Raw genomic sequence first — 26,364 nt, 5'->3', positions numbered from 1 at the left:
TTTATGCATATGTTTGGGTGAGTTAGACAAATAGTTTCTTCTTGCTGGACAGAGCATTCGCTTGAATTCACCTGGGTTAGTGGCGTTGAGTGTGGGTGGTGACGCACAGCTGTAGCGCTATGTCTGTGCTTGCCTTGTGGATCTGGTTAATGGAGAGGGGCAGTACCTACTGGCTTTTAAAGGGCCATGATACCCACATTTTTTCTTTCATGATTTAGAAAGAGAATGCATTTTTAAACATCTTTCTAATTTACTTCTATGATCTAATTTGTTTTATTCTCTTGATATTCTTTGCTGAAAAGCATATCTAGATATGCTCAGTAGCTGCTAATTGGTTGCTGCACATAGAAGCCTCACATGATTGTCTCACCCATGTGCATTGCTTTTTCTTCAAATAAGGATATCTCAAAAATTAAGCAAAATAAATAATAGAAATAAATTGTAATGTTGTTTAAATTTGTATGTTCTATCTGAATCATGAAAGAAAGATTTTGGGTTTAGTGGCCCTTTAAGGTTCTAGCATCGGAACTGGTAGCTGAGTTGGGTATACCTTTCATTAGTTTTACATTTTTAAAGGCCATATGATTAGTCTGCATTGGCAATTGAATTAAATGAATATGCTACTATATTGTACAAGGCTGTAAATATTGTGCTAAATCAGAATAGACTTTATCCATATGTTACAATAAAATACAGAACATAAGGTAGCTATTATGATTCTTAAACACAATACTCATATTTAGCTACATTTTGCTCATGTGACATATGTTACTTAAGTAAGATTAAATCAAATTGAATTACCATTAAAGAGAAATAATTTGCCACTAAAAACATTGCTAATCATTAACCTTTAAAATTCTGTTATAGAATAAAACATGTTTTGCTTAAAGGGACATTGAACCCAATTTTTTTCTTTTGTGATTCAGATAGAACAGCAATTTTAAACAGCTTTCTAATTTACTCCTATTATCAATTTTTTTTCATTCTCTTGCTATCTTTATTTGAAAAAGAAGGCATAGAAGCTTTTTCTTTGGTTTAGAACTGTGGACAGCACTTTTCTATTGGTGGATGGATGTATCCACCAATCAGCAAGAACAACCCAGGTTGTTCACCAAAAATGGGCCGGCTTCTAAACTTACATTTTTGCATTTCAAATAAAGATACCAAGAGAATGAAGAACATTTGATAATAGGAGTAAATTAGAAAGTTGCTTAAAATTGCTGCTCTATCTGAATCACGAATGACAAAATTTGGGTTTAGTGTCCCTTTAAGATTACTTAAATATACCTATATTGCTCAATAGTATTTTAAATAAATATTTTTTTAAGCCTAGTTACACCTATTATACTGAATGCACTGCTGCCTGTCACACATCTCCACAAGGGTATATGTGCTCCCCCTACATTACTGTCTGTGAGCCGTCCTGCAGTCTGTCCTGACCTGAAACAGGAATGACGCACAGGCAGGTAATTGTACCAATATATAATATATATGAACGTATCTTTAGCAACATTGTGCAACAGCCGCAGAAAACAGAGATTTACTGACAGTGTCATGCTGTCCACCCAACTCATGAGTACCCTGAAATATGTTACAAAAGGTGGGTAAGAGGCGCTAACAACTAATCCCTATAGCCAAGTTGCAGATATACTACTCCTCCGCAGTAGTCCGCTAATAGATCAAATAAACATACAATAGAAAGGAACAGGCGCTACAATAAGCTAGGGATAATAACTCAAACTGAAAAAGTAAATGTATTAGGCTGATAAAATTACAACAGAAATAGATCAAATCAAAATACCTTTTATTACATAAATACCCTGAAATATGCCCTTGGATAGGCTGTCTTCAGATGGCAGGTGGCGTGGCAGGCAGTATGGAGGTAGTAGCCAACGCTTAAATATTCATGCAGAGCCCTACTACATTAGCTTGTGCCATAGTCACATATATGGATTGTACATATGAAGGGAATTGTAAAGCATTAGAGGCACTCCCCCCATCATAATATATTCCCTATGTGTCCCCTAACTGTGTTCATCCCCTCCCAGTATAGTGTTTTCCACCAACATTCTGTCCGGGTCAGTCAAAGTCCCACCCATAAACAACGGGTGGGGTTTTGGGGAATGTTTGGAAGTATATATACAGTGTATATATATATATATATATATATATATATATAGTAGTTCTTTGGCAGTGGCCTCATACATTTGACTATGTGGCTAATGAGTGGCTGCTTGAGCAATAAAAAAAGCTAATGTATATCTGTCCCTCTTTAGCCATAAACAAGGAGATAAGATAAAAATAACTTTCAAGCTGGAACTACATGGAAATGCAAATTCTGTTAATACCGTTGCAATGTAAATGCTAATTAGTTCTGTATGCAGATCTTTAGTAATATAGTACATAGCAGTGATTTCAATGTCACATTAAACCGACATTATACATTTTCTATCCTCCATACTAAAAAGTATTATTTGCTTATGTTAAAAATATGTTTTGCCTGTAAAGCTATTTAAATGAAAACAAAAAACTAATACTGCAGTATTTGCTGTGTATTTTTTACTAACCCTCATTGGCTGATACGGACAACTGCCTTTTCTGCAAATGGTAGAGAATGATCCAACCTTACAAGTATCACAAACATTGTTGATTTATTCAGGAGAGAAACCTTTTGGGGGAAAAAATGTACATTTATTTTGTGCCACTCTGAATTTTTTTGCATGATACATTGCTATCTCATTAATATTTTTTTAATAATGTTTTTTAATGCTATTTAACAAATCCCTGGTTCCTTGTGACGTCAAAACTCCCAGCTAGAACAAATCCCTTCTATTTAAAGCTGACATACACTTAACACACAAGAGAAAGCATAAAATGAGTACTGGCACAAATCCCCAAATCCGAAATTCCAAAATCCAAACATTCTGAAATTCAAACTTTTTAATTAATATTTAAAAAAAAAAAAAAAAAAAAGATCATAAATTACTTTTTCTTTCCTAAGATATGGTGAGTCCACGGCTTGAGCAATTACTGTTGGGAATATCACTCCTGGCCAGCAGGAGGAGGCAAAGAGCACCACAGTTAAACTGCTAAGTATCACTCCCTTACCCACAACAAATTCTCTTTCATGGAGGAGGTGAAGTTTAGGTGTCTGAAGAAAAATTTTGGTTTCATCTACAAGCAAGTTCTGGGGTATAGCCTTATTCCCCGTCATTCCTTGCAGTTGGGTAATGGTGGCTTTAAAGCAGTTAGGAACTTGTAAAGAGGTACTTACTGCATTATCCTAACAATTGCCCTAGTTTAGAAAGCCAGAGTTGGCTACTCCGTTCTTTCTTTTTCAATGGTCTCTGTGAAGAACTGTGTCTTCTCATACCTTGTAACTGTCTACATGCTGGACAGCGGAGCAGGTAAGTGCTTTTTCTTTCAGTTGGGAAGACCATGCACTTAACAAATTGAAAGACACTGCTTTTTTATTGGGACATAGATAGTTCCGGTCTTAATTGGTAGCAGTAAGACACCTCAGTAATTAAGGTGTGGGGTTGCCTGAGGAGTATTTTAGAAGTTTACTTGATGTTTATCAAATGTTTTTTCTTAACTTTTCTCACATAATTTTAGCTGGGGATCGATCCTAATTTGGGATAAAATTTAAAGTTAATGTTTTCCTTGGCTTATTTTAATTTAATATTAAAATCTTTGAAACTTATCTGTACAAGTTTATTTACTGTTTCACAACATGTCTGATATGGACCAAGAGCCTGCTCTCATGAATTTATGCTTATTATGTTTAGATGCACAAATAGCAGCTCCTATGCAATTTTGTTCTTCATGTATCAAGAAAACCTTGCAAAATAAAGGTACAATTTGTGAGCCTAATGTCTCTCAGGATGGTGCTGTTAAAATAATACCTCAGCTTTCTCCTGCTACATCCCAAGCCTCAATGGCGTCACATGCAATGCCCTGTGGTTCCTCTATAACTCCTAGTGGAGTTTATTTAAAAGCAGAAATTGTTACCCTGGTAGCTTCGGCGGTATCTGTGGCATTAGTTGCCATTCCCAGATTACAAGGAAACGCAAGAGGAAATCTAGAAATTCAGAAAGTAAGGTGCCTGTCCTCAGTTCTGCCTCCCAAGTTGCCCTTTCTCATAAGTCTGATAAGGAAGATACATTGGGACTTTCTGAGGGTGAAATCTGAAATTTGAACAGTATAATTCCTTCTTCTGAGACTGAGGTGGTATCCTTCAGATTTAAGCTAGAACACCTTTGTGTATTGTTAAAGGAGGTTTTAGCTACTTTAGATTATTCCGATAACCCTGTCGTTGTCACTCCGAAGGAATCTAGTAAACTTAATAGTTTCTTTGATGAACCTTCCACTTCGGAGGTTTTCCTGTGCCAGACTGTGCTAGGAAGATTATCTCACAGGAATGGGAGAAACCAGGGGTGTCTTTCCCCGTCTCCCATTTTTAAGAAAATGTTTCCTGTCGAGGACTCCATTAAAGATCCTTGGCATACTGTACCCAAAGTTGAAGGGGCTATTTCCACTCTGGCTAAGATAACCACTATTCCTATTGAGGATAGCTGCTATTTTAAGGATCCGATGGATAAGAAGCTGGAGGCTTATTTGAAAAAAGATTTATGTTTATCAAGGTCTCCAATGGCAACCTGCGGTATGTATTGCCACCGTTACTAGTGTGGCATCTTATTGGTTTGATGCCTTGTCTGATTCTCTTCAAGTAGAGACTTCCTTGGATGAAATTCAAGATAGGATTAAAGCTCTTTAGTTGGCCAATTCCTTTATTGCAGATGCCATTTTACAGGTTGTTAGATTAGGAGCTAAAACTTCTAGTTTCACTGTCCTAGCCCGCAGGGCATTATGGTTGAAATCCTGGTCTGCAGATGTTTCCTCTAAAGTCAAGCTTCTGGCGATACCTTACAAGGGCAAAACCTTGTTTGGAGGTTTGGCAGAAATTATTTCTGATATTACGGGTGGAAAAGGGTCTTTTCTACCTCAAAATAAGAAGAATAGGCCTAAAGGACGTCAGAGTAATTTTCGTTCCTTTTGTAACTTCAGAGGAAAGCCTTCCCCTTCTTCTTCCAAGCAGGAACAATCCAAGTCTTCTTGGAAACCCAGTCAGTCTTGGAACAAGGGGAAACAATCAAGGAAACCTGCAGCTGATTCCAAATCAGCATGAAGGGTGTGCCCCCGATGCGGGATCAGATCATGCGGGGGGCAGACTTTCTCAGTGCTCTCAAGCCTGGATACAAGATGTCCAAGATCCCTGGACTGTGGACAAAGTATCCCAGCGTTACAAATTGGAATTCAAGACTTTTCCTCCCAGAGGCAGATTCCTTCTCTCAAGATTATCTGCAGATCAGACAAAGAGAGAGGCATTCTTGAAATGTATACAACATCTTTCCTCGATGGGAGTGATAGTTCCAGGAACAGGGTCTCAGGTTCTATTCCATCCTATTTGTGGTTCACAAAAAAGAGGGACCTTTCTGTCCCATTCTAGACTTGAAGTGTCTAAACAAGTTTTTCAAAGTTCCATCCTTCAAGATGGAGACTATACGCTCCATTCTTCCTTTAGTACAAGAGGGTCAGTTCATGACAACCATAGACCAAAAGGATGCATATCTTCATGTTCCTATTTACAGGGACCATCACAGATTCCTGAGATTTGCCTTTCTGGACAAACATTTCCAGTTTGTGGCCCTTCCATTTGGTCTAGCCACGGCTCAAATAATTTGTGGGCTCTTTTGGCAGTGATCCGTTCTCTTGGAAATGCTGTGGCACCTTACCTGGACGACATATTGGTTCAGGCACCATCTTTTCAACTAGCAAAATCTCACACAGAGATATTGATGTCTTTTCTTCGTTCCCACGGATGGAATGTGAATCTAGTAAAAAGCTCCCTTTCCCCTGCTACAAGAGTAGTGTTCTTAGGGACCATAATAGATTCTCTATTGATGAAGATTTTTCTGAAAGAGGTCAGGAAAAACACAATAATTTCCTCTTGCCTCTCTCTTCAGGCTTCTGCTCATCCTTCAGTGGCTCAATGTATGGAGGTAATCGGTCTGATGGTGGCTTCCATGGACATCATTCCTTTTGCTTGATTCCATTTGAGAGCTCTCAAGTTGTGCATGCTTAGACAATGGAATGGCGACCATGCGTATCTATCTGTCCAATTCTGTCTAAGTGTGGTTTTTCTGAGTCGTTCATTTAGACCATGATTCAGGCTCACAAGCCTGTTACTAGAAAGATTTACCATAAGATATGGCGTAAATATCTTTATTGGTGTGAATCCAAGGGCTCCTCTTGGAGTAGAATTAGAATTCCTAGAATTGTATTTTTTCTTCAGGAAGGCCTGTAGAAGGGATTGCCAGTCAGTACCCTGAAGGGTCAGATTTCTGCTTTATTAGTTTTACTACATAAACGTTTGACGGATGTGCCAGATGTGTAATCTTTTTGTCAGGCCTTGGTCAAAATCAGGCCTGTCTTTAAGTCTGTTTCTCTTCCTTGGAGCCTTAACCTTGTTCTTAAAGTTTTACAGCTGGCTCTGTTTGAGCCATTGCATTCCATAGACATTAAAGGGACAGTCTACACCAGAATTTGTATTGTTTAAAAAGATTGATAATCCCTTTATTACCCATTCCCCAGTTTTGCATAACCAGCACTGTTACATTAATATATGTTTTACCTCTTTAATTAGCTTGTAGCTAAGCCTCTGCAGACTGCCCCCTTATCTCAGTGCTTCTGACAGACATGCTGGTTAGCCAATCAGTGCAGACTCCTAAATAACTCCACATGAGTGAGCACAATGTTATCTATATCACACACATGAACTAGTACTGTCTAACTGTGAAAAACGTTCAAAATGCTCTGAGCTAGGAGGCGGTTTTCAACAGTTTAGAAATCAAGTTTGAGTCTACCTAGGTTTAGCTTTCAAAAATACCACCTGGGGAACAAAGCAAATTTAATAATAAAAGTAAATTGGAAAGTTATTTAAAATTGCATGCCCTATCTGAATCAGGAAAGTTTAATTTTGACTAGACTGTCTCTTTAAGTTGTTATCTTGGAAGGTTTTGTTTCTTGTTGCTATCTCTTCTGCTCGAAGAGTCTCAGAACTCTCAGCTCTGCAGTGTGATTCCTGTTATCTTATTTTTCATGCCGATAATGCGGTTCTTCGTACTAAGTTCGGTTTCCTTCCTAAGGCTGTTTCTAATAGAAATATCAATCAGGAAAATGTTGTTCCCTCTCTGTGTCCTAATACTTCTTCTTCTAAAGAACGTTTGTTACACAATTTGGATGTTGTACGTGCTCTTAAATTTTACTTACAGGCAACTAAAGGTTTTTTTCCAGTCCTCTGTCCTCTTTGTCTGTTTCTCTGGGAAACGTAAAGGTCAGAAAGCTACTGCTACTACTCTTTCTTTTTGGTTAAAGTATAATTCGTTTGGCTTATGAGACTGCTGGACAGCTGCCTCTTGAGGGAATTACGGCTCATTCCACAAGAGCTGTTTCCTCTTCTTGGGCTTTCAAAAATGAAGCTTCTGTGGAACAAATTTGCAAGGCTGCAACTTGGTCTTCTCTACATACTTTTTACAAAATTTTACTTTTGCCTCGGCTGAGATTTCTTTTTGGAGAAAGGTTCTTCAAGCTGTGGTGCCTTCTTTTTTAGGACTGCCTGTCTTGTCCCTCCCTATTTATCCATGTCCTCTAGCTTGGGTATTGGTTTCCAACAGTAATAACTCAAGCCGTGGACTCACCATATCTTTGGGGAAAAAACTAAATTTATGCTTACCTGATAAATTTATTTATTTATGGCTATGGTGAGTCCACGGCCCCACCCTTTATTTTAAGACATTTGTTCTTTTGACTATAACCTCAGGCACCTCTACACCTTGTGTTACTCCTTTTTATTAATTTCCCTTCGGTCGAATGACTGGGAGTTGTGGGTAAGGGAGTGATACTTAGCAGTTTAACTGTGGTGCTCTTTCACTCCTCCTGCTGGCCAGGAGAGATATTCCCAACAGTAATTACTCAAGCCTTGGACTCACCATATCCGGAAATAAATAAATTTATCAAGTAAGCATAAATTAAAATTTTTAGATTCCTGTACAACACAAATCTTCTCTGCCTGAGTCTTTGGTTTGTTTGGGTTTTTTTGTGACCTAAAATGCAAATAATAGTCTATATTTATTTAAAACAACAAATATTATCTTACTGATTACAGTACTGTACAGGGCCGGACTGGGAATTGAAAGCAGCCCTGGAAAATTTGGAGACCAGCCCTATTTTCCGTTGACTCAGTATAATGCACACACCCCATTTTTCTCAAAGGGGATTACTGGGATACTCCTTCCCCCAATATTTTGCTTCAGAATTATATTATATTAGTTTGTATTAAAAACAAAAGGTGCCAGATTGTTGTTATATACACTCTAAAGCCCAATTGCATCCATTAATAACCCCTTTAAATTGTAGCTTTCCAGCCCCAGCTGCTGCAGCCCACCGGGAAATCTCCTGGTATCCTGGTAGGCCAATCTGGCCTTGGTACTGTACTTTGTTTCCGAAGGTACTATGTATACAATAGTATCATTTTTTTTTTTTATAAAACTACATTTAGGTTACATGTTTAAGCTGTATTATGACATATAAATATTACCTAAATTACATAAGATGTTGTTAACATTTGGTTCCATCCCCTCTCCAAACTTTCCCATTTTAAAGATGCAAATATTCCAAAATCCAAACTATTCCAAAATCCAAACCTTTTCTGGTCCCAAGCAGTTTGGATAAAGGGTTTTCTACCTATAGTACAATTGTGTGAGGGACTTTGCATATAAGTTACCTGGACACTAATTTTTACTCTGAGTTCACCAATCACTTTGTAGCATGTTGCAGTCTCAAGGAAACAAGTATAATTAAGAAATGGCAGCCTCCCTTGAGAAAGTTCAGAGGGATTTTTCTATTCATGAAAGTAACTCACAATGTTACTGTCTTTCCTTTTTTTTCATTTAGAAACCAAATACCACATTTAATGTCCCTTTAATGGGATATGAAGCCTAATTTCTTCTGTCAGGACTCAGATTGAACAAGCAATACAAACAGCTTTCCAGCTTACTTCTGTTATCAAGTTTGTTTCATTCTCCTTCTATTCTTTGTTGATGGAGCAGCAAGGCACTACTATGGTCTGTCTGAACACATCGGGTTAACCAGAGGGAGTATAGAAACTGTAGAACCTTTGTTTATTACTTTTATGTTTAAATATATTTTTATTAGGCTATAGAAGTACATCATGGAACATAAATAACAATATCTGTTCCTCCTATGTCCCCCACAAGGGGGCACACCAGAGGTCACTTATACAATAACACATAGAGATGGCTATTCACAACCCCAAAGAAAATATGCATCAGACAGTCTCTCCTCGTTTGGGTTCAAGTTTTCCATAATTCCTAATATAATACAACTTCAAAGTCCAGCAACCTTCCGTTTCTTATGGTGTTGTTTCCATCTCTGTCTCTTTGTGTTGAACTTAGAGGTTAACTAGAACGCCACCTTCGGGCGACAGTCCTGTATTCTTTATCTTTAGTAACTTGTTTCAACAGACTTATTTTAAACAGATATACATTCCTATCTGATATTAATGTACATGTATACAAAAAAGGAAAAGGGAGAAAAAATAGGAGTAAAAAAAGTCAGTGTAGGGAGGGGTGAGGGGTGACGACACAATCTGATTTATCTGATTTGCGCAATAGCCAACCAGTCCATGCCCTCGGGGTTCTTAAAGATTACCTTATCTGCCTACCAATCCAATAATACCAAATCCTATGGGCTACCTCTGTTATCTAACAATCCTGCAGCCAAATCATACATGGTGTATGCTGTATTTTATTGTAAATCTCAGTCCATGTGGGAGTTCCAGTCTTGCAGTATCTGGCTGCTATACACGTTCTAGTGACTGTGCAAAGGATTCTGATAAAAGTGTTGATATATTTGTTATGGGTGCTTAGGTACTCATGTAGAAGGGCCTGTTGTATCGAAAGATTGAGTTCCTCTTCCAGAACTTGACTGAGAAAGGAGGACAATTGTCCCCAGATCTTTTTGACCTCCCTGCAATCCCACCACATGTTGTTTATTACTTTTAAAGGGACATAAAACAACATCTTTTTCTTTCATGATTCATTTAATGTGTACAATTTAAAAAAAAGTTATTTCTGTAACCAAATGTACTTGATTTGCTTTGTTCAAAATCAGGGAGGTGGCTGAAGAGCTGAATGTGTCTGGCGCACTATGTGGCAGTAGTTTTACAATATTATACATTTGCAAGCGAAATAGATGGCCGATGTGTTTTCACAAACTACAGCCCTTCAAACATGTGCATGCTACCTACCTAGGTATGCTCTTCAACAAAGGATATAATGAGTACAAAGCAAATTTGATAATAATAGAAGTAAACTGTAAACTTTTTAAAAATTGTATGCTCTGTCTGAATTGTGAAAAAACATTTTGGTTTCATGTCCCTTTAAGATTTGTTCGAATGTCTGTTATAGCAGTTATAATTCAGGAGATTTTCAATTTTGTAATGAATATTAAAGGGATATGAAACCACAATGTTTATATCATGATTCAGATATAGGGGCTGATTTATCAAATGTCAGGCGTACATGATTCGCTGCCTGACATTGCTAAATGCCGACAGTGTACGCTGTCGGCATTTAACATTGCACAAGCAGTTCTGGTGAAATGCTTGTGCAATGCCGCCCCCTGCACATTCGCGGCCAATCATCCGCTAGCAGGGGGTGTCAATCATCCCTATGGTATCTGATCGGCTGATTGCAGTCCGCAGCCTCAGAGGTGGTGGACGAGTTAAGGAGCAGCCCTCTTAAGACCGTTGTTTCTTAACTCCTGTTTGCAGTCAGCCTGAAGGCTTAGTAAATCAGCCCATGGAATCCGATTTTAAACAACTTTCTCATTGTTTTCTTTGTTCTCTTGGTATCTTTTGTTGAAAAGCAGGGACATATGCTTATGAGCTGGCCCATTTTAGGCGCACTATATGGCAACAGTTTTGCAAGGGAACTAGAGGGCAGCACTATTTCCTGCCATGTAGTGCCCCAGATGCTACCTAGGTATCTCTTCAACACAGAATATCATGGGCATGGAGGAAATTTGATAATAGAAGAAGATTGGAAACTTTTTTTAACCCTTTGAGTGCTAAGCACTTTCCCACCTAGGTGCTAAGTTGATTTGAGGGTTTTTTAATGTTTAATTTTTTTTTTTCTTCAGATCCCCAAGACTTATACCGTTGCGAAGGTTAGGCGATTACCTTTCCAACTGTAGATCTTGGGGGTTTGTAGCTGCTGAGATGCCTGAGATACAGGCTTCTAAGCAGCATGCCCCCTTTCCCTATACTTGTCGTATTTTGTTAATAAAGTTGTGCGGTGACGTCACCAAGCAAAACGTGAAGCCCCGGTGATGCCTGTCACTATACAGGTCCAATCTCCAGGGTAGATGTGGGTGGGAGCCTCCAGATCTCACTCAAGGTGAGAGAGTGCTAGCGACATCGTTAGCACTCAAGGGGTTAAATGATATCTTCAATCTGTATCACAAAAGAAATGTTTTTGGTTTCAAATCCCTTTAAAGTGACAGTGTACTGTAAACTTGTTTTTACCTTAATGTCTTTCAAATGACTTGTTATAGCATCTGCAGAGTATAAAATGTATGAGACATTTATCCTTTAGATTTATTTTTGTATTTGAAATAGCTAGTTCTTCAAAACCACAACCCATCAAAATGGGTTGAGCCTGGAGGGAAATCGGATATCCTTAGTTTATCACTTACTGTACACACACATGCTTCTCTATAGTATCTCTGTAAAGAAAAGCCCAATACTTAGAACAATTGAAAATTTACATTTTATTGCTTATCTCTTCTACCTCCTACTGGGAGTGTCATTTCTTCTGCTGGCTATAATTACACAGGTTTTCTTTAACCTATACTTTTATTATTATTATTATCAGGTATTTGTAGAGTGCCAACAAATTTAGGGTAAACTGTCCCTTTAAGGCAGTAATTTGATAGTGCCATTTCATTTCCATAACAACTCCTGAATGAACAACAGCAGCTCAAAAAATATTAATATCGATTGTTGATGATTTTTGTCGCAATCTGCTGCACATGACGCTCTGTATTAACTGTGCTGTGCGTGCTTTGAGCTAAACATCGGACTCTGCATGGCCTGGATGTGTGAAGCACATGAAAGGAATTATATTCTAAGTATCGGTGGCAAATAGTACCATCTGTATGTCTCAGTCAACACCCTCTGTTGTATAATCTCCTATTAATTTGCTCATAAAGACACCATGTTTTCTCTTGCAGTAAAAGAGTTTGAATCACAAACAGCACAGCAAGTTAAGTAAAGACAGGGGTTAGAATTACCTAGAACAACACAAAGAAGCTGTACTTTCTTAAATTCATTTCTTGGAGTAAGCTTTATTGGGTTAAATACCACCTCATTATTCTGTAACACAGCTGAGGCTTCTTAAAATCTTTATCTTGTATTGCAACTGGTAGCGTCTGGCTCACCCCTGTGCCAGCTCCATACTCCTTTTTTAGTTCTCTGCTATATTTCATTCTCACTATTTTTGGAATTGAACTGCTGGTTCCAGGTGATTTAATAAATTGCTTTTTTTTTTTTTTCGTGTTTTCCTTTTAACTTATCCATCTGCTCAACACATGCGTAACTTGCAATCTGTCAGCAGTTTGCGGAAAGACAAACTGCCAGAACTGAACGCTTTTGACAACTTGGTTCCCAATTAGATTAGTGGTAATTTTAACAGATTTCTGGCCAGCCAAATTAAAAAGCAAAAGCTGAAATGGAATTAAAGGAAATACCACACAAATTATAAATAGAAAATATTTTAAAATAATATCTTCAAAAATGACCATATTTTAGCACAATATATTTATTAAAAAACGGGATAACTTGGCAAAATCAGATAATTGTGAGGGTTCAAATATTGAATATTATTTATAATTCTTCATTTAATTAACTTAATTTATTTATTGTTTTATTTATATTTTCCTCTTGTACCCTCATTTTTTGTTGTATTATCATGGGGTGATTTCCAATTTTTCAGATTTTCTCATTCAGTATTGGAAAAATGGGATTATCCATTTTTTAAAAACAAATGGCCAGATTACGAGTTTTGCGTTAGAGGCTATGCGGTGCTAACGAGCAGTTTTTTCTCACCGCTCACTTACCTGCAGTGCTGGTATTACGAGTTTTTACAAACCCGGCGTTAAAAGGCAAGAAGTGAGCTTGAGCAAAATTTTACTCCTTACCGCACTCCAATACCAGCGCTGCTAAAGTCAGCAGTGAGCTGGTCGTACGTGCTCGTGCACGATTTCCCCAAAGGAATCAACAGGGATAGCCGGCTGAGAAAAAGTCTAACACTTGCCAAAAAGCAGTGTAAAACTCAGTAACGCAGCCCTATTGATTCCTATGGGGAAATAAAATTTATGTCTACACCTAACACCCTAACATGAACCCCGAGTCTAAGCACCCCTAATCTTACACTTATTAACCCTAATCTGCCGCCCCCGACATCGCCGACACCTGTATTATACTTATGATCCCCTAATCTGCTGCCCCAACATCGCCGACACCTACATTATATTTATTAATCCCTAATCTGCCGCCCCCAATGTCGCCGCAAACCTACCTACCCTTATTAACCCCTAATCTGCTTCCCCCAACGTCACCGCCACTATAATAAACATATTAACCCCTAAACCACCGCACTCCCACCTCACAAACATTAGTTAAATATTATTAACCCCTAATCTGCCGTCCCTAACATCGCCGCCACTATACTAAATGTATTAACCCCTAAACCTAAGTCTAAACCTAACCATAACACCCCCTAACTTAAATATATTTACAATAAATCTAAATAAAAATTCCTATCATTAACCCCTTAACGACCAAGGACGTACGCCACACGTCCTCAAAAAAAATACAGTTAATGACCGAGGACGTGTGGCGTACGTCCTTGGTCTGGAAAGCAGCTGGAAGCGATCCTGCTCGCTTCCAGCTGCTTTCCGGTTATTGCAGTGATGCCTCGATATGGAGGCATCCTGCAATAACCCCCCTTGGCCATCCGATGCAGAGAGAGCCACTCTGTGGCCCTCTCTGCACCGGACATCGGTGGCCGGTATCTTTGGTGGGTGGGAGTTTACGTGGGAGGCGGGTGGGCGGCCATCGGTGCTCAGTGTGGAGTGGAGGGGGGCGGGATCGGGGGCGGGAGCTACGGGGGCGCGCACGGGAGCGCGCGCGTGCACAGGGGTGGTGGGCGGGCGCGTGCACGGGGCGGGAGCGGGTGGGAACCGCTACACTACAGAAAAAAAAGGTTAAAAGTTAAAAACACCAATACAGTAAAATATAATCTAAGGGACCTGGAAGGGGTTGGGGGTTGGTCTCGGTGGGGGGGAAAGCTACACTACAGAAAAGGGAATTTTTTTAAAAAAAAAGGCACATTTTGTTACAAAACTGGGTACTGGCAGACAGCTGCCAGTACCCAAGATGGCGCCCATTATTGCAGAGGGGAAGGGTTAGAGAGCAGTTTGGTGGGGGATCAGTGAGGTTGGGGTCTAAGGGGGGATCCTACACATCAGCATATGTAAATATGCTTTTTTTTTTCTTTTTTTTTAAAAAGGGCCAAATACCTTTTATTTTAGTACTGGCAGAGTTTCTGCCAGTACTTAAGATGGCGGGGACAATTGTGGGGTGGGGGAGGGAAGAGAGCTGTTTGGGAGGGATCAGGGGGTCTGATGTTTCAGGTGGGAGGCTGAGCACTACACTAAAGCTAAAATTAACCCTGCAAGCTCCCTACAAGCTACATAATTAACCCCTTCACTGCTAGCCATAATACACGTGTGATGCGCAGCGGCATTTAGAGGCCTTCTAATTACCAAAAAGCAATGCCAAAGCCATATATGTCTGCTATTTCTGAACAAAGGGGATCCCAGAGAAGCATTTACAACCATTTGTGCCATAATTGCAGAAGCTGTTTGTAAATAATTTCAGTGAGAAACCTAAAATTGAGAAAAAATTAACTTTTTTTTTTAATTTGATCGCATTTGGCGGTGAAATGGTGGCATGAAATATACCAAAATTGGCCTAGATCAATACTTGGGGTTGTCCACTACACTAAAGCTAAAACTACCCCAAAAAGCTCCCTACATGCTCCCTAATTAACCCCTTCACTGCTGGGCATAATACACGTGTGGTGCGCAGTGGCATTTAGCGGCCTTCTAATTACCAAAAAGCAACACCAAAGTCATATATGTCTGCTATTTCTGAACAAAGGGGATCCCAGAGAAGAATTTACAACTATTTATGCCATAATTGCACAAGCTGTTTGTAAATAATTTAAGTTAGAAACCAAAAGTTTGTGAAAAAATTTGTGAAAAGTGAACGATTTTTTTGTATTTGATTGCATTTGGCGGGGAAATGGTGGCATGAAATATACCAAAATGGGCCTAGATCAATACTTTGGGTTGTCTACTAAAAAAAAATATATACATGTCAATGGATATTCAGAGATTCCTGAAAGATATCAGTGCTCTAATGTAACTATCACTAATTTTGAAAAGAAATGGTTTGGAAATAGCAAAGTGCTGATTGTATTTATGGCCCTATAGTTTACAAAAAAAAAGCAAAGAACATGTAAACATTGGGTATTTCTAAACTCAGGACAAAATTTAGAAACTATTTAGCATGGGTGTTTTTTGGTGGTTGTAGATGTGTAACAGATTTTGGGGGTCAAAGTTAGAAAAAGTGTGTTTTTTTCCATTTTTTCCTCATATTTTATAAAATTTTTTATAGTAAATTATAAGATATGATGAAATCAATGGTATCTTTAGAAAGTCCATTTAATGGCGAGAAAAACAATATATAATATGTGTGGGTACAGTAAATGAGTAAGAGGAAAATTACAGCTAAACACAAACACCTCAAAAATGTAAAAATAGCTTTGGTCCCAAACGGACAGAAAATGGAAAAGTGCTGTGGTCATTAAGGGGTTAACTAAATAATTCCTATTTAAAACAAAATATTTACCTATAAAATAAACCCTAAGCTAGCTAAAATATAACTAATAGTTACATTGTAGCTAGCATATGGTTAATTTTTATTTTACAGGTAAGTTTGAATCTATTTAATAACTACCTAGCTAAAATAAATACAAAAGTACCTGTAAAATAAAACCTAACCTAAGTTACAATAACACCTAACACTACACTATAATTAAATAAATTAACTAAATTAACAACAATCAAATCAATTAAATTAAATTAGCTAAAATACAAAAAAAAAAAAAACACTAAATTACAGAAAATAATAAACAAATTACAAGATATTTAAACTAATTACACCTAATCTAATAGCCCTATCAAAATAAAAAAAAGCCCCCCAAAATAAAAAAAAACCCTAGCCTAAACTAAACTATCAATAGCCCTTAAAAGGGCCTTTTGCGGGGCATTGCCCCAAAGTAATCAGCTCTTTTACCTGTAAAAGAAAATACAAACAACCCCCAACAGTAAAACCCACCACCCACACAACCAACCCCCCAAATAAAAGCCTAACATCCAACCGGGCTGAAGTCCTCAACGAAGCTGGGAGAAGTCTTCATCCAAGCCGGGCGAAGTAGTCCTCCAGAGGGGCAGAAGTCTTCATCCAGACGGCATCTTCTATCTTCATCCATCCGACGCGGAGCGGCTCCATCTTCAAGACATCCGACACAGAGCATCCTCTTCAAACAAAGTCTTCTTACTGAATGACGGTTCCTTTAAGTGACGTCTTCCAAGATGGCGTCCCTTAGATTCCGATTGGCTGATAGAATTCTATCAGCCAATCGGAATTAAGGTAGAAAAAATCCTATTGGATGATGCAATCAGCCAATAGGATTGAGCTTGCATTCTATTGGCTGTTCCAATCAGCCAATAGAATGTGAGTTCAATCCTATTGGCTGATTGGATCAGCCAATAGGATTGAACTTAAATCCTGTTGGCTGATTGCATCAGCCAATAGGATTTTTTCTACCTTAATTCCGATTGGCTGATAGAATTCTATCAGCCAATCGGAATCTAAGGGACGCCATCTTGGTTGACGTCACTTAAATGAACCATCATTCAGTAAGAAGACTTCGTTTGAAGAGGATGCTCCTCGTCGGATGTCTTGAAGATGGAGCCGCTCCGCGTCGGATGGATGAAGATAGAAGATGCCGTCTGGATGAAGACTTCTGCCCGTCTGGAGGACCACTTCGCTCGGCTTGGATGAAGACTTCTCCTGGCTTCGTGGAGGACTTCGGCCCGGTTGGATGAAGACTTCTGCCGCTTCCTTGAGGATGGATGTCCGGTCTTCAGAACAGTAAGTCGATCTTCAGGGGGTTAGTGTTAGGTTTTTATTAAGGGTGTATTGGGTGGGTATTATTTTTTTAGATTAGCTTTTGGGCCGCAAAAGAGCTAACTGCCCTTTTAAGGGCAATGCCCATCCAAATGCCCTTTTCAGGGCAATGGGGAGCTTAGGTTTATTTAGTTAGTATTTTATTTGGGGGGTTGGTTGTGTGGGTGGTGGGTTTTACTGTTGGGGGGGTTGTTTGTATTTTTTTTACAGGTAAAAGAGCTGATTATTTTGGGGCAATGCCCCGCAAAAGGCCCCTTTAAGGGCTATTGATAGTTTAGTTTAGGCTAGGGTTTTTTTTTATTGGGGGGGGACTTTTTTTATTTTGATAGGGCTATTAGATTAAGTGTAATTAGTTTAAATATCTTGTAATTTGTTTATTATTTGCTGTAATTTAGTGTTGCCACCACTATAATAAACATATTAACCCCTAAACCACTGCACTCCCGCCTCGCAAAAATTAGTTAAATATTATTAACCCATAATATGCCGTCCCTAACACCACCGCAACCTACCTACATTTATTAACCCCTAATCTGCCGCCCCAACGTCGCCGCCACTATACTAAATGTATTAACCCCTAAACCTAAGCCTGACCCTAACACCCCCTAACTTAAATATAATTACAATAAATCTAACTAAAAATTTCTATCTTTAAACTAAATAATTCCTATTTAAAACTAAATACTTACCTATAAAATAAACCCTAAGCTAGTTACAATATAACTAATAGTTACATTGTATCTAGCTTAGGGTTTATTTTTATTTTACAGGCAAGTTTGTATTTATTTTAACTAGGTAGAATAGTTACTAAATAGTTATTAACTATTTAATAACTACCTAGCTAAAATAAATACAAAAGTACCTGTAAAATAAAACCTTACCTAAGTTACAATAACACCTAACACTACACTATAATTAAATAAATTAACTAAATTAACAACAATTAAATCAATTAAATTAGCTAAAGTACAAAAAAAACACTAAATTACAGAAAATAATAAACAAATGACAAGATATTTAAACTAATTACACCTAATTAATAACAACTAATAACACTAACCCCCTGAAGATCGACTTACTGTTCTGAAGACCGGACATCCATCCTCAAGGAAGCGGCAGAAGTCTTCATCGAACCGGGCTGAATGAATGTCCGGTCTTCAGAACAGTAAGTCGATCTTTAGGGGGTTAGTGTTAGGTTTTTTTAAGGGTGTATTGGGTGGGTTTTATTTTTTAGATTAGGGTTTGGGCTGCAAAAGAGCTAACTGCCCTTTTAAGGGAAATGCCCATCCAAATGCCCTTTTCAGGGCAATGGGGAGCTTAGGTTTTTTTAGATAGTATTTTATTTGAGGGGTTCGTTTTGTGGGTGGTGGGTTTTACTGTTGGGGGGGTTGTTTGTATTTTTTTTACAGGTAAAAGAGCTGATTACTTTGGGGCAATGCCCCGCAAAAGGCCCTTTTAAGGGCTATTGATAGTTTAGTTTAGGCTAGGGTTTTTTTTTATTTTGGGGGGGCTTTTTTATTTTGATAGGGCTATAAGATTAGGTGTAATTAGTTTAAATATTCTGTAATTTGTTTATTATTTTCTGTAATTTAGTGGGGGGGGGGGTTGTACTTTAGCTAATTTTATTTATTTATTTAATTGTTGTTAATTTAGTTAATTTATTTAATTATAGTGTAGTATTAGGTGTTATTGTAACTTAGGTTAGGTTTTATTTTACAGGTACTTTTGTATTTATTTTAGCTAGTTAGTTATTAAATAGTTAATAACTATTTAGTAACTATTCTACCTAGTTAAAATAAATACAAACTTACCTGTAAAATAAAAATAAACCCTAAGCTAGCTACAATGTAACTATTAGTTATATTGTAGCTATCTTAGGGTTTATTTTATAGGTAAGTATTTATTTTTAAATAGGAATTATTTAGTTAATGATAGGAATTTTTATTTAGATTTATTGTAATTATATTTAAGTTAGGGGGTGTTAGGGTTAGACTTAGGTTTAGAGGTTAATACATTTAGTATAGTGGCGGCGACGTTGGGGGCAGCAGATTAGGGGTCAATAAATGTAGGTAGGTTGTGGCGGTGTTAGGGACGGCAGATTAGGGGTTAATAATATTTAACTAATGTTTGCGAGGCGGGAGTGCGGCGGTTTAGCGGTTGATATGTTTATTATAGTGGTGGCGACGTTGGGGCAGCAGATTAGGGGTTAATAAGTGTAGGTAGGTTGCGGCAACATTGGGGGCGGCAGATTAGGGATTAATAAATATAATGTAGGTGTCAGCGGAGTGTCCGGAGTGGCAGATTAGGAGTTAAAAATTGTATTTTAGTATTTGCGATGCGGGAGGGCTTCGGTTTAGGGGTTAATAGGTAGTTTATGGGTGTTAGTTTACTTTTTAGCACTTTAGTTATGAGTTTTATGTTACGGCGTTGTACCATAAAACTCTTAACCACTGACTTTTAAATGTGTTAGGACTCTTGACGGGGTAGGGTGTACCGCTCACTTTTTGGCCTCCCAGGACAGACTCGTAATATCAGCGCTATGGAAGTCCCATAGAAAAAAGACTTTACGAAGTTTACGTAAATCGTTTTGCGGTAAGGCCAAAGAAGTGTGCGGTGCCCCTAAACCTGCAAGACTCGTAATACCAGCCGGCATAAAAAAGCAGCATTAGGACCTGTTAACGCTGCATTTTTTACCTTAACGCACAACTCGTAATCTAGCCGTAATACTTTAGGTATACATTGGTACTGATATCTTTATCATTTTCGCAGTTATCAATATCTTGTAGATATTAGATATGTTTTATTCATGTTTTTACATGTAATTTATAATAATGATGATGAGTTTTGTATAGTTTGATTTGGTGTGATTCAATCGTCATCACAATGAGCCATCTCATTGTTGTCATGGGCAACAACATCTTATGTTTTGGGTCTGATCATGCGCAGATCAGTGGCCAATATTGTTATCTTTTGTTAGATCTCTTGCTAGATGTCAGTCTGTGGGTGTCAAGCATTTGTCAAGGGCCTTTGGCTGTTGAATTGGAGGTGTCCATTTTGTTATCAATACCTCGTCAATAATTTGTGATTGGTCGCATCGTGATTGCTGAAATCAATGCTTCCCATTCATTGTATGGGGATATTTTCTGATATCCGTTTGGATCCAATCCAATATTTTTCCAATACACAAATAATAATAATAACTAATATTTATAAAGCACCTTTCTCCCAGTGGGACTCAAAGTGCTTTTTCAGCGCTCACTCTCAAAATTAACCAAATCGGCAGCTGAATAGTAATAGTTGTTATTCTTACCCAATTTAATGGTACTCATTTTATTGACCTCGGAAGGATGAAGGGCTGAGTCGGCCCTGCCGGGATTTGAACCTGTGACCTTTGGATCTTTGAACATGCTTATGTAGTTAAGGCACCATTCTGGAGCACAATATGGCAACAGTTTTGCAAGAATGTTATCCATTAGCAAGAGCACTAGAGGGCAGCACTATTTCCTGCTATGCAGTGCTCCAGATGCCTACCTAGGTATCTCTTCCACACAGAATATTATGGGAACAAAGCAATTTTGATTTTGAAGTAAATTGGAACCTTTTTTTAAAATAATACGCTCAGTCTGAATCACAAAATAAGTTTTATGGGTTTCATATCCCTTTAAATTGATAATAAATATCTAGAAGATGTGTTAAACATGGATCAAATGATAAGGGGAGACATTAACTTCTATTTATTGCAGGTTTTAGAATTTATTAGAACCATTTGCCGAAGGGACAGCAGCTTTGAAATGTCCTGTGTTTGCTGTTTCACTTTTTGATAATGCATATTTTTTTTTTGTTTTTATAATAAAGAAGAAGAATATTTTCCTTTTTCAGGGAAATGCACACAAGCAGCAAATTATGATCAAATGAATTACCTGTGACCAATAAAACTATTACTTTAGCATTCCACATAATGACAATAATTTATTTTAATATGCCGTATCACACCATTTATTTACATAAGACAGGAACATATATGTTTACTCTCTCTAGTAATGTCACAAGCTTTAGTTTACAACTCATCATTCATAGCTCTTTATAAGCAAAACTAGACATTTTTTAGAGGATAAAAGGGAGTAGATTGTTTAGAACTCTGTGGAAGTGGCCTAGTTTGCTTATTCATAAATAATAAAACTACATAAGCAACATCAATATATTCACATGCTCACATTTTGCAAGATGGAAGCTACTGAGAAGAAATAGGTACAAAACAAAGCACTCTGGATAGAACATATTAAAAATGAGTGTCATATAAAGATGGACTATAAAATGACACTATTGGTTCTGTAAAAAAAAGCCTAATGGCTGTAGTGTGATGTGTTGTGTACTACTTACTTTTTTGTACTTCACTTTCCTGGACCCTCTCTGCATATATAGGAACTATTTCTGTAATTAATATGCCTAATTCTCCACTACCCATATTTACAAAGATTTCATTGGTGGAGACTTTTATGAACCCTATGGATAAATGAACCAAAGCAGACTTGAAAATATTATTTTTTTCAGGATTTAGGCTTCATTTTTTAGGCTAGATATTTTCTACCACTCAAGTCATACAAACAATTAGCTCTTCAATATACCATTATTAGTCCTCTTTTATTTGGGTATTATGATCAATAAAATGTTAAAGGGACAGTCTAGTCATGAAATCATGAAAGTTTAATTTTGACTAGACTCTTCCTTTAACATTTTATTGCTTATCTTTTCTACCTCCAACAGGAATTGTATTGTCTACTATCTATGTTTACACAGCTTTCATATAGCCAGTTCTTAATGGGACAGTCTTGTCAAAATTAAACTGTCATGATTCAGATAGGGAATGCAATTTTAAACAACTTTCAAATTTACTTTTATCAACAAAAATTTGATTTGGTTTTCTGATATTCTTTGTTGAAAGCTAAACCTAGGTAGACTCTAAGGGGTCTATTTATATATGTGCAGACAGACATGATACGCTATAGCGAACCATGTCCGACACACATTGCTAAATGCCGACAGCATATGCTGTCGGTATTTATCATTGCACCAGCAGTTTTTGTGAACTGCTGGTGCAATACCGCCCCCTGCAGATTCATGGCCAATTGGCCACTAGCAGGGGGTGTCTATCAGCCCAATCGTACATGATCAGGCGGATTGCTATATGCTGCCTAAAGGCTCGCGCGGAAACAAGGGGAACAGGGGCCATTTGGCCCTTGTTAAATAGATCCTATATGCTAATTTCTAAGCCCTTGAAGGCCGCCTCTTATCTCAGTGCATTTTCACAGTTTTTCACAGATAGAGGGCATTTGTTCATGTGTGCCATATAGATAACATTGTGCTCACTAAGATTGAATTATTAGCACTAATTGGCTAAAATGCAAGTCTGTCAAAAGAACTGAGATAAGGGGGCAGTCTGCAGAGGCTGATATACAAGGTAATGACAGAAGTAAAAGTGTATTTCTATAACAGTGTTGGTTATGCAAAACTGGGCAATAGGTAATAAAGGGATTATCTATTTTTTTAAACAATACAAATTTCGGAATAGACTGTTCCTTTTATTTTCAAATGTTCACTCTAAGTACTGGCCTTTGGTTTACAGACCGAGATAAAATAAAGAAACATGTGTATTTCCAAAAAGTGTTAAAATAAAGAACAAAAACAGATATTTCAAACACAAAAATAAAACAAAAGGAGCAAATTCTCACACATTTTATATTCTCCAGCTGGTATAACAGGTCATTGGAAGCACATTAAGGTAAAAACAATTGTACAGTACACTGTCCATTTAATGATATCAGTTTGTGAACAATAAAAGGATATTTTTCAGTTTATTTTCACTTTTACTGTTTAACAATCTTATTTTCATGCTAAAAAACGTTATATTTTTTAATCTGTATGATAAAGTTTTCTGTTCTGTTATCTGCTTTATTATGACTGTGTATTTGGTTCTACTCAACTAAAAATAAATTTAAAAAAAGGTGGAGAAAGTTAAGAAAAAAAGTATTAAAGGGACAGGAAACCCCAACATTTTCTTTCATGATTTGGGTAGAACACACAATTTTAAACAAGTTTCCAATTTACTTCTATTATCAAATTTCCTTCATTCTCTTGTTATCCTTTGCTGAAGTAACAGCATTGCACTACTGGCAGCTAGCTGAACACATCTAGTTAGCCAATCACAAGAGACAAATGTGTGCAGGCACTAATCAGCTGCTAGCTCCCACTAGTGTAGGATATGTGCGTATTCTTTTTCAACAAGGGATACCAAAAGAATCAGGCACATTTGAAAATAGAAGTGAATTTAAAAGTGTCTTAAAATTACATCAATCTAAACCATGCAGGTTTAATTTTGACTTTCCAGTCCCTTTAAAGGAACAGAGAACTCAAAGTTAAACTTTTATGATTCCTTGGGATATTTATAAATCACAAAATGTGTCATCTTTCAATGTCCCATTAAAAATCTATAATGTCAGTTTAGATTACGTGACAGGCTGTTAAAATCAATACGTACATAAATTTTAGTGACTTTAGTAAGAATTTCCAAAGTTAATGATATGCAAACAGGCTGCCTGCAACCAAACTCATTTCAATATACATTACAAGGAGTAAATGCAGTGTTTTATTTCCATCCATAAATGTGTCATCTTTAAACATAAAAAGGCAAAGTTAAAAAACAAATAGTATAACAATATATAGAAAATTAAAAAAATACAAATAAACTTGTATACAATTAATTATATCATAAAATCATAATTTCTTTTTTTTATATAAAATATTACCTTTATAATGAAAAAGAACAAAGAAAACATAGTTAAAATATATTGAGATTAAAATCTAACTATAGGCAGAGTGACTATAAAATATTTATGTCACTTTAAAAGTTATATAGCTTTTTTTGTGTAAGTATTTATTGATATTGGTATCTTAAAACATAAAAAATAGACATGTGCGTTTCGTTTCGTTCCAAATCGAAATTCGGACAAATTCACCAGATTCGGAGATTCGAATCGATTCGAATTTCCGGATTACCCTAGCAACGAAACTAAACTAATCCGAATGCATTTGTAACAAATAAATCCAAATTATTTCGGATTTATTCTTTCCATTCGAATGCCCATGGACTAATCACAATTCAGTATAAAATAAATATTTAGTGATATAGAACAGTGAAATAATTCCGTTTGTGTAACTTGGAACCATCTGAATCAACATAACACATACCGAACTTCCAAATTTACGAATTGAATCCGAAATTAATACATCTGAATTTAATCGAATCCAAATTAATCCAAAACGAATACATTTGAATGTATCCGAATTCGAATCAATCCGAAACTAAATTCAAAAAAACAAACTGAAGCAAATTTTTCCTTTGTGCACATGTCTAATAAAAAACATACAAAATACCAGAAAGTGTGTATAAATGTGAATCACATTATTGATCACAGTCAGAAAGAAACTGTTACTTTGAACACTGACCAGTTAAAGGGACAGTAATTTCTAAGTAATGTTGATGACGCATAAAGAACAATGTTTTTTTCAAACGTTATTCATGAAACAAAGGGTCAGGGACAGATTACAAGTGGAGCGCCAAATTGTAATACCAGTGCACGCAATTGTGCACTGGCATTCCAAGTGGTCCACATTTCAAATGCAAGCTCACATTTGCATTGCATGTAAGCTTCGTTCTCATGCTGTCAGACACGGCATGAGAACTAGCACAGCGAAGGGGGTGTCGTGCAGTGATGGACAGCAGATTGAAATAATGTATATGTATATATACATATATATTTATGTGTTTATCTGTGTACTGTATATACACATATTAAGACATAAATATATATGCATATAAGCATATACATATACATTTAAAGGGAACACACAGTGTTTTTTCTAACACCCCCCACACGCCAAATGTAAACCCTAAAATCTGCTTGGTACAAATTACTTTAATTTGGGGCTAATTGGGTCACTTTTTTAATAAAATTCAGCAGAGATCTGATCTCTAGTTACTATTTGGAGCGTTAATTGCTACAGTGAAAGTAAAAGTATGAAATTGTGAAAGTAAAAACATTTAAATGTCTATCTATAAATAGCTTTCATATCTCGACCTTGTCTTGCAGTTTCATCATCAGCAATGGCCTAAAAGCAAAAGATGGATTTTTAGAGTTAATTATTGAGTACCCTGATAGGATTCCCCCAACGCTAATCAACAACAAGGCCCTCTATTTAATGGAAGGGGAATCCATGACAATCTCTTCGGACATCTTGCAGCTTACTGACCCGGACAGTCCGCTGGAGAAACTTCATTATATAATCACTGAATATCCCCGACATGGTCAGTTGTACCTTAAAGATAACATCTTGCAGCAGAAAACCTTTTCTCAGGCCGATGTGGACAGTATGTACCTGTCTTACAAACACTACGGGGATGCACGACAAATGGACACATTTTCATTTATTGCCACCGATAACATCAATCAAGGCTTTTTAGTTGAGGGCCAACTCAAAGAGGACTCTGTGGTTTTTCTCATACAAGTAAGTGCAATGTTTTCATTTAATTAAAAATAGCATTAATATTGTAGTATAGGTTGTGCATGAACATTTGTTTCATATTAATTTTAATTTAAACCGACTTTAAAATATTTAATATGATTTTAAATTTATTTTTTTTAAATACAATATCACTTCAAAGAAAGTATCACATCATGTCCTTTCAAGAAAACCAAACTAATTCATATTCAAAGTGACAAAGTATAAAGATTATTTAATCCAAATTATTAAAACTATAAATGTAATTGATCTGTTTTGATTTCAAGGTCCCTTTTAGGGATGCTTTAATGCTATGTGTTTAACCCCCGCAGAGCACTGCAGGT

General features: G+C 37.0%; 1 protein-coding gene across 1 annotated transcript in view; it reads left to right on the top strand.

The window, feature by feature from the left end:
• The window catches only part of LOC128641079 (FRAS1-related extracellular matrix protein 1-like), a 393,612-nt gene that overhangs the window by 302,241 nt on the left and 65,007 nt on the right, over positions 1-26,364 (top strand). Inside the window, exon 25 of the mRNA XM_053693633.1 lies at positions 25,612-26,026. Within this exon, the coding sequence (XP_053549608.1) occupies positions 25,612-26,026 (415 nt within the window). The remainder of the gene's footprint in view (positions 1-25,611; positions 26,027-26,364) is intronic.

Source organism: Bombina bombina, chromosome 10 (assembly GCF_027579735.1).
Source record: "Bombina bombina isolate aBomBom1 chromosome 10, aBomBom1.pri, whole genome shotgun sequence".
Taxonomy (NCBI): domain Eukaryota; kingdom Metazoa; phylum Chordata; class Amphibia; order Anura; family Bombinatoridae; genus Bombina; species Bombina bombina.
The sequence above is the reverse complement of the archived record's forward strand: the minus strand, read 5'-3'. Positions and strand labels throughout refer to the sequence as shown.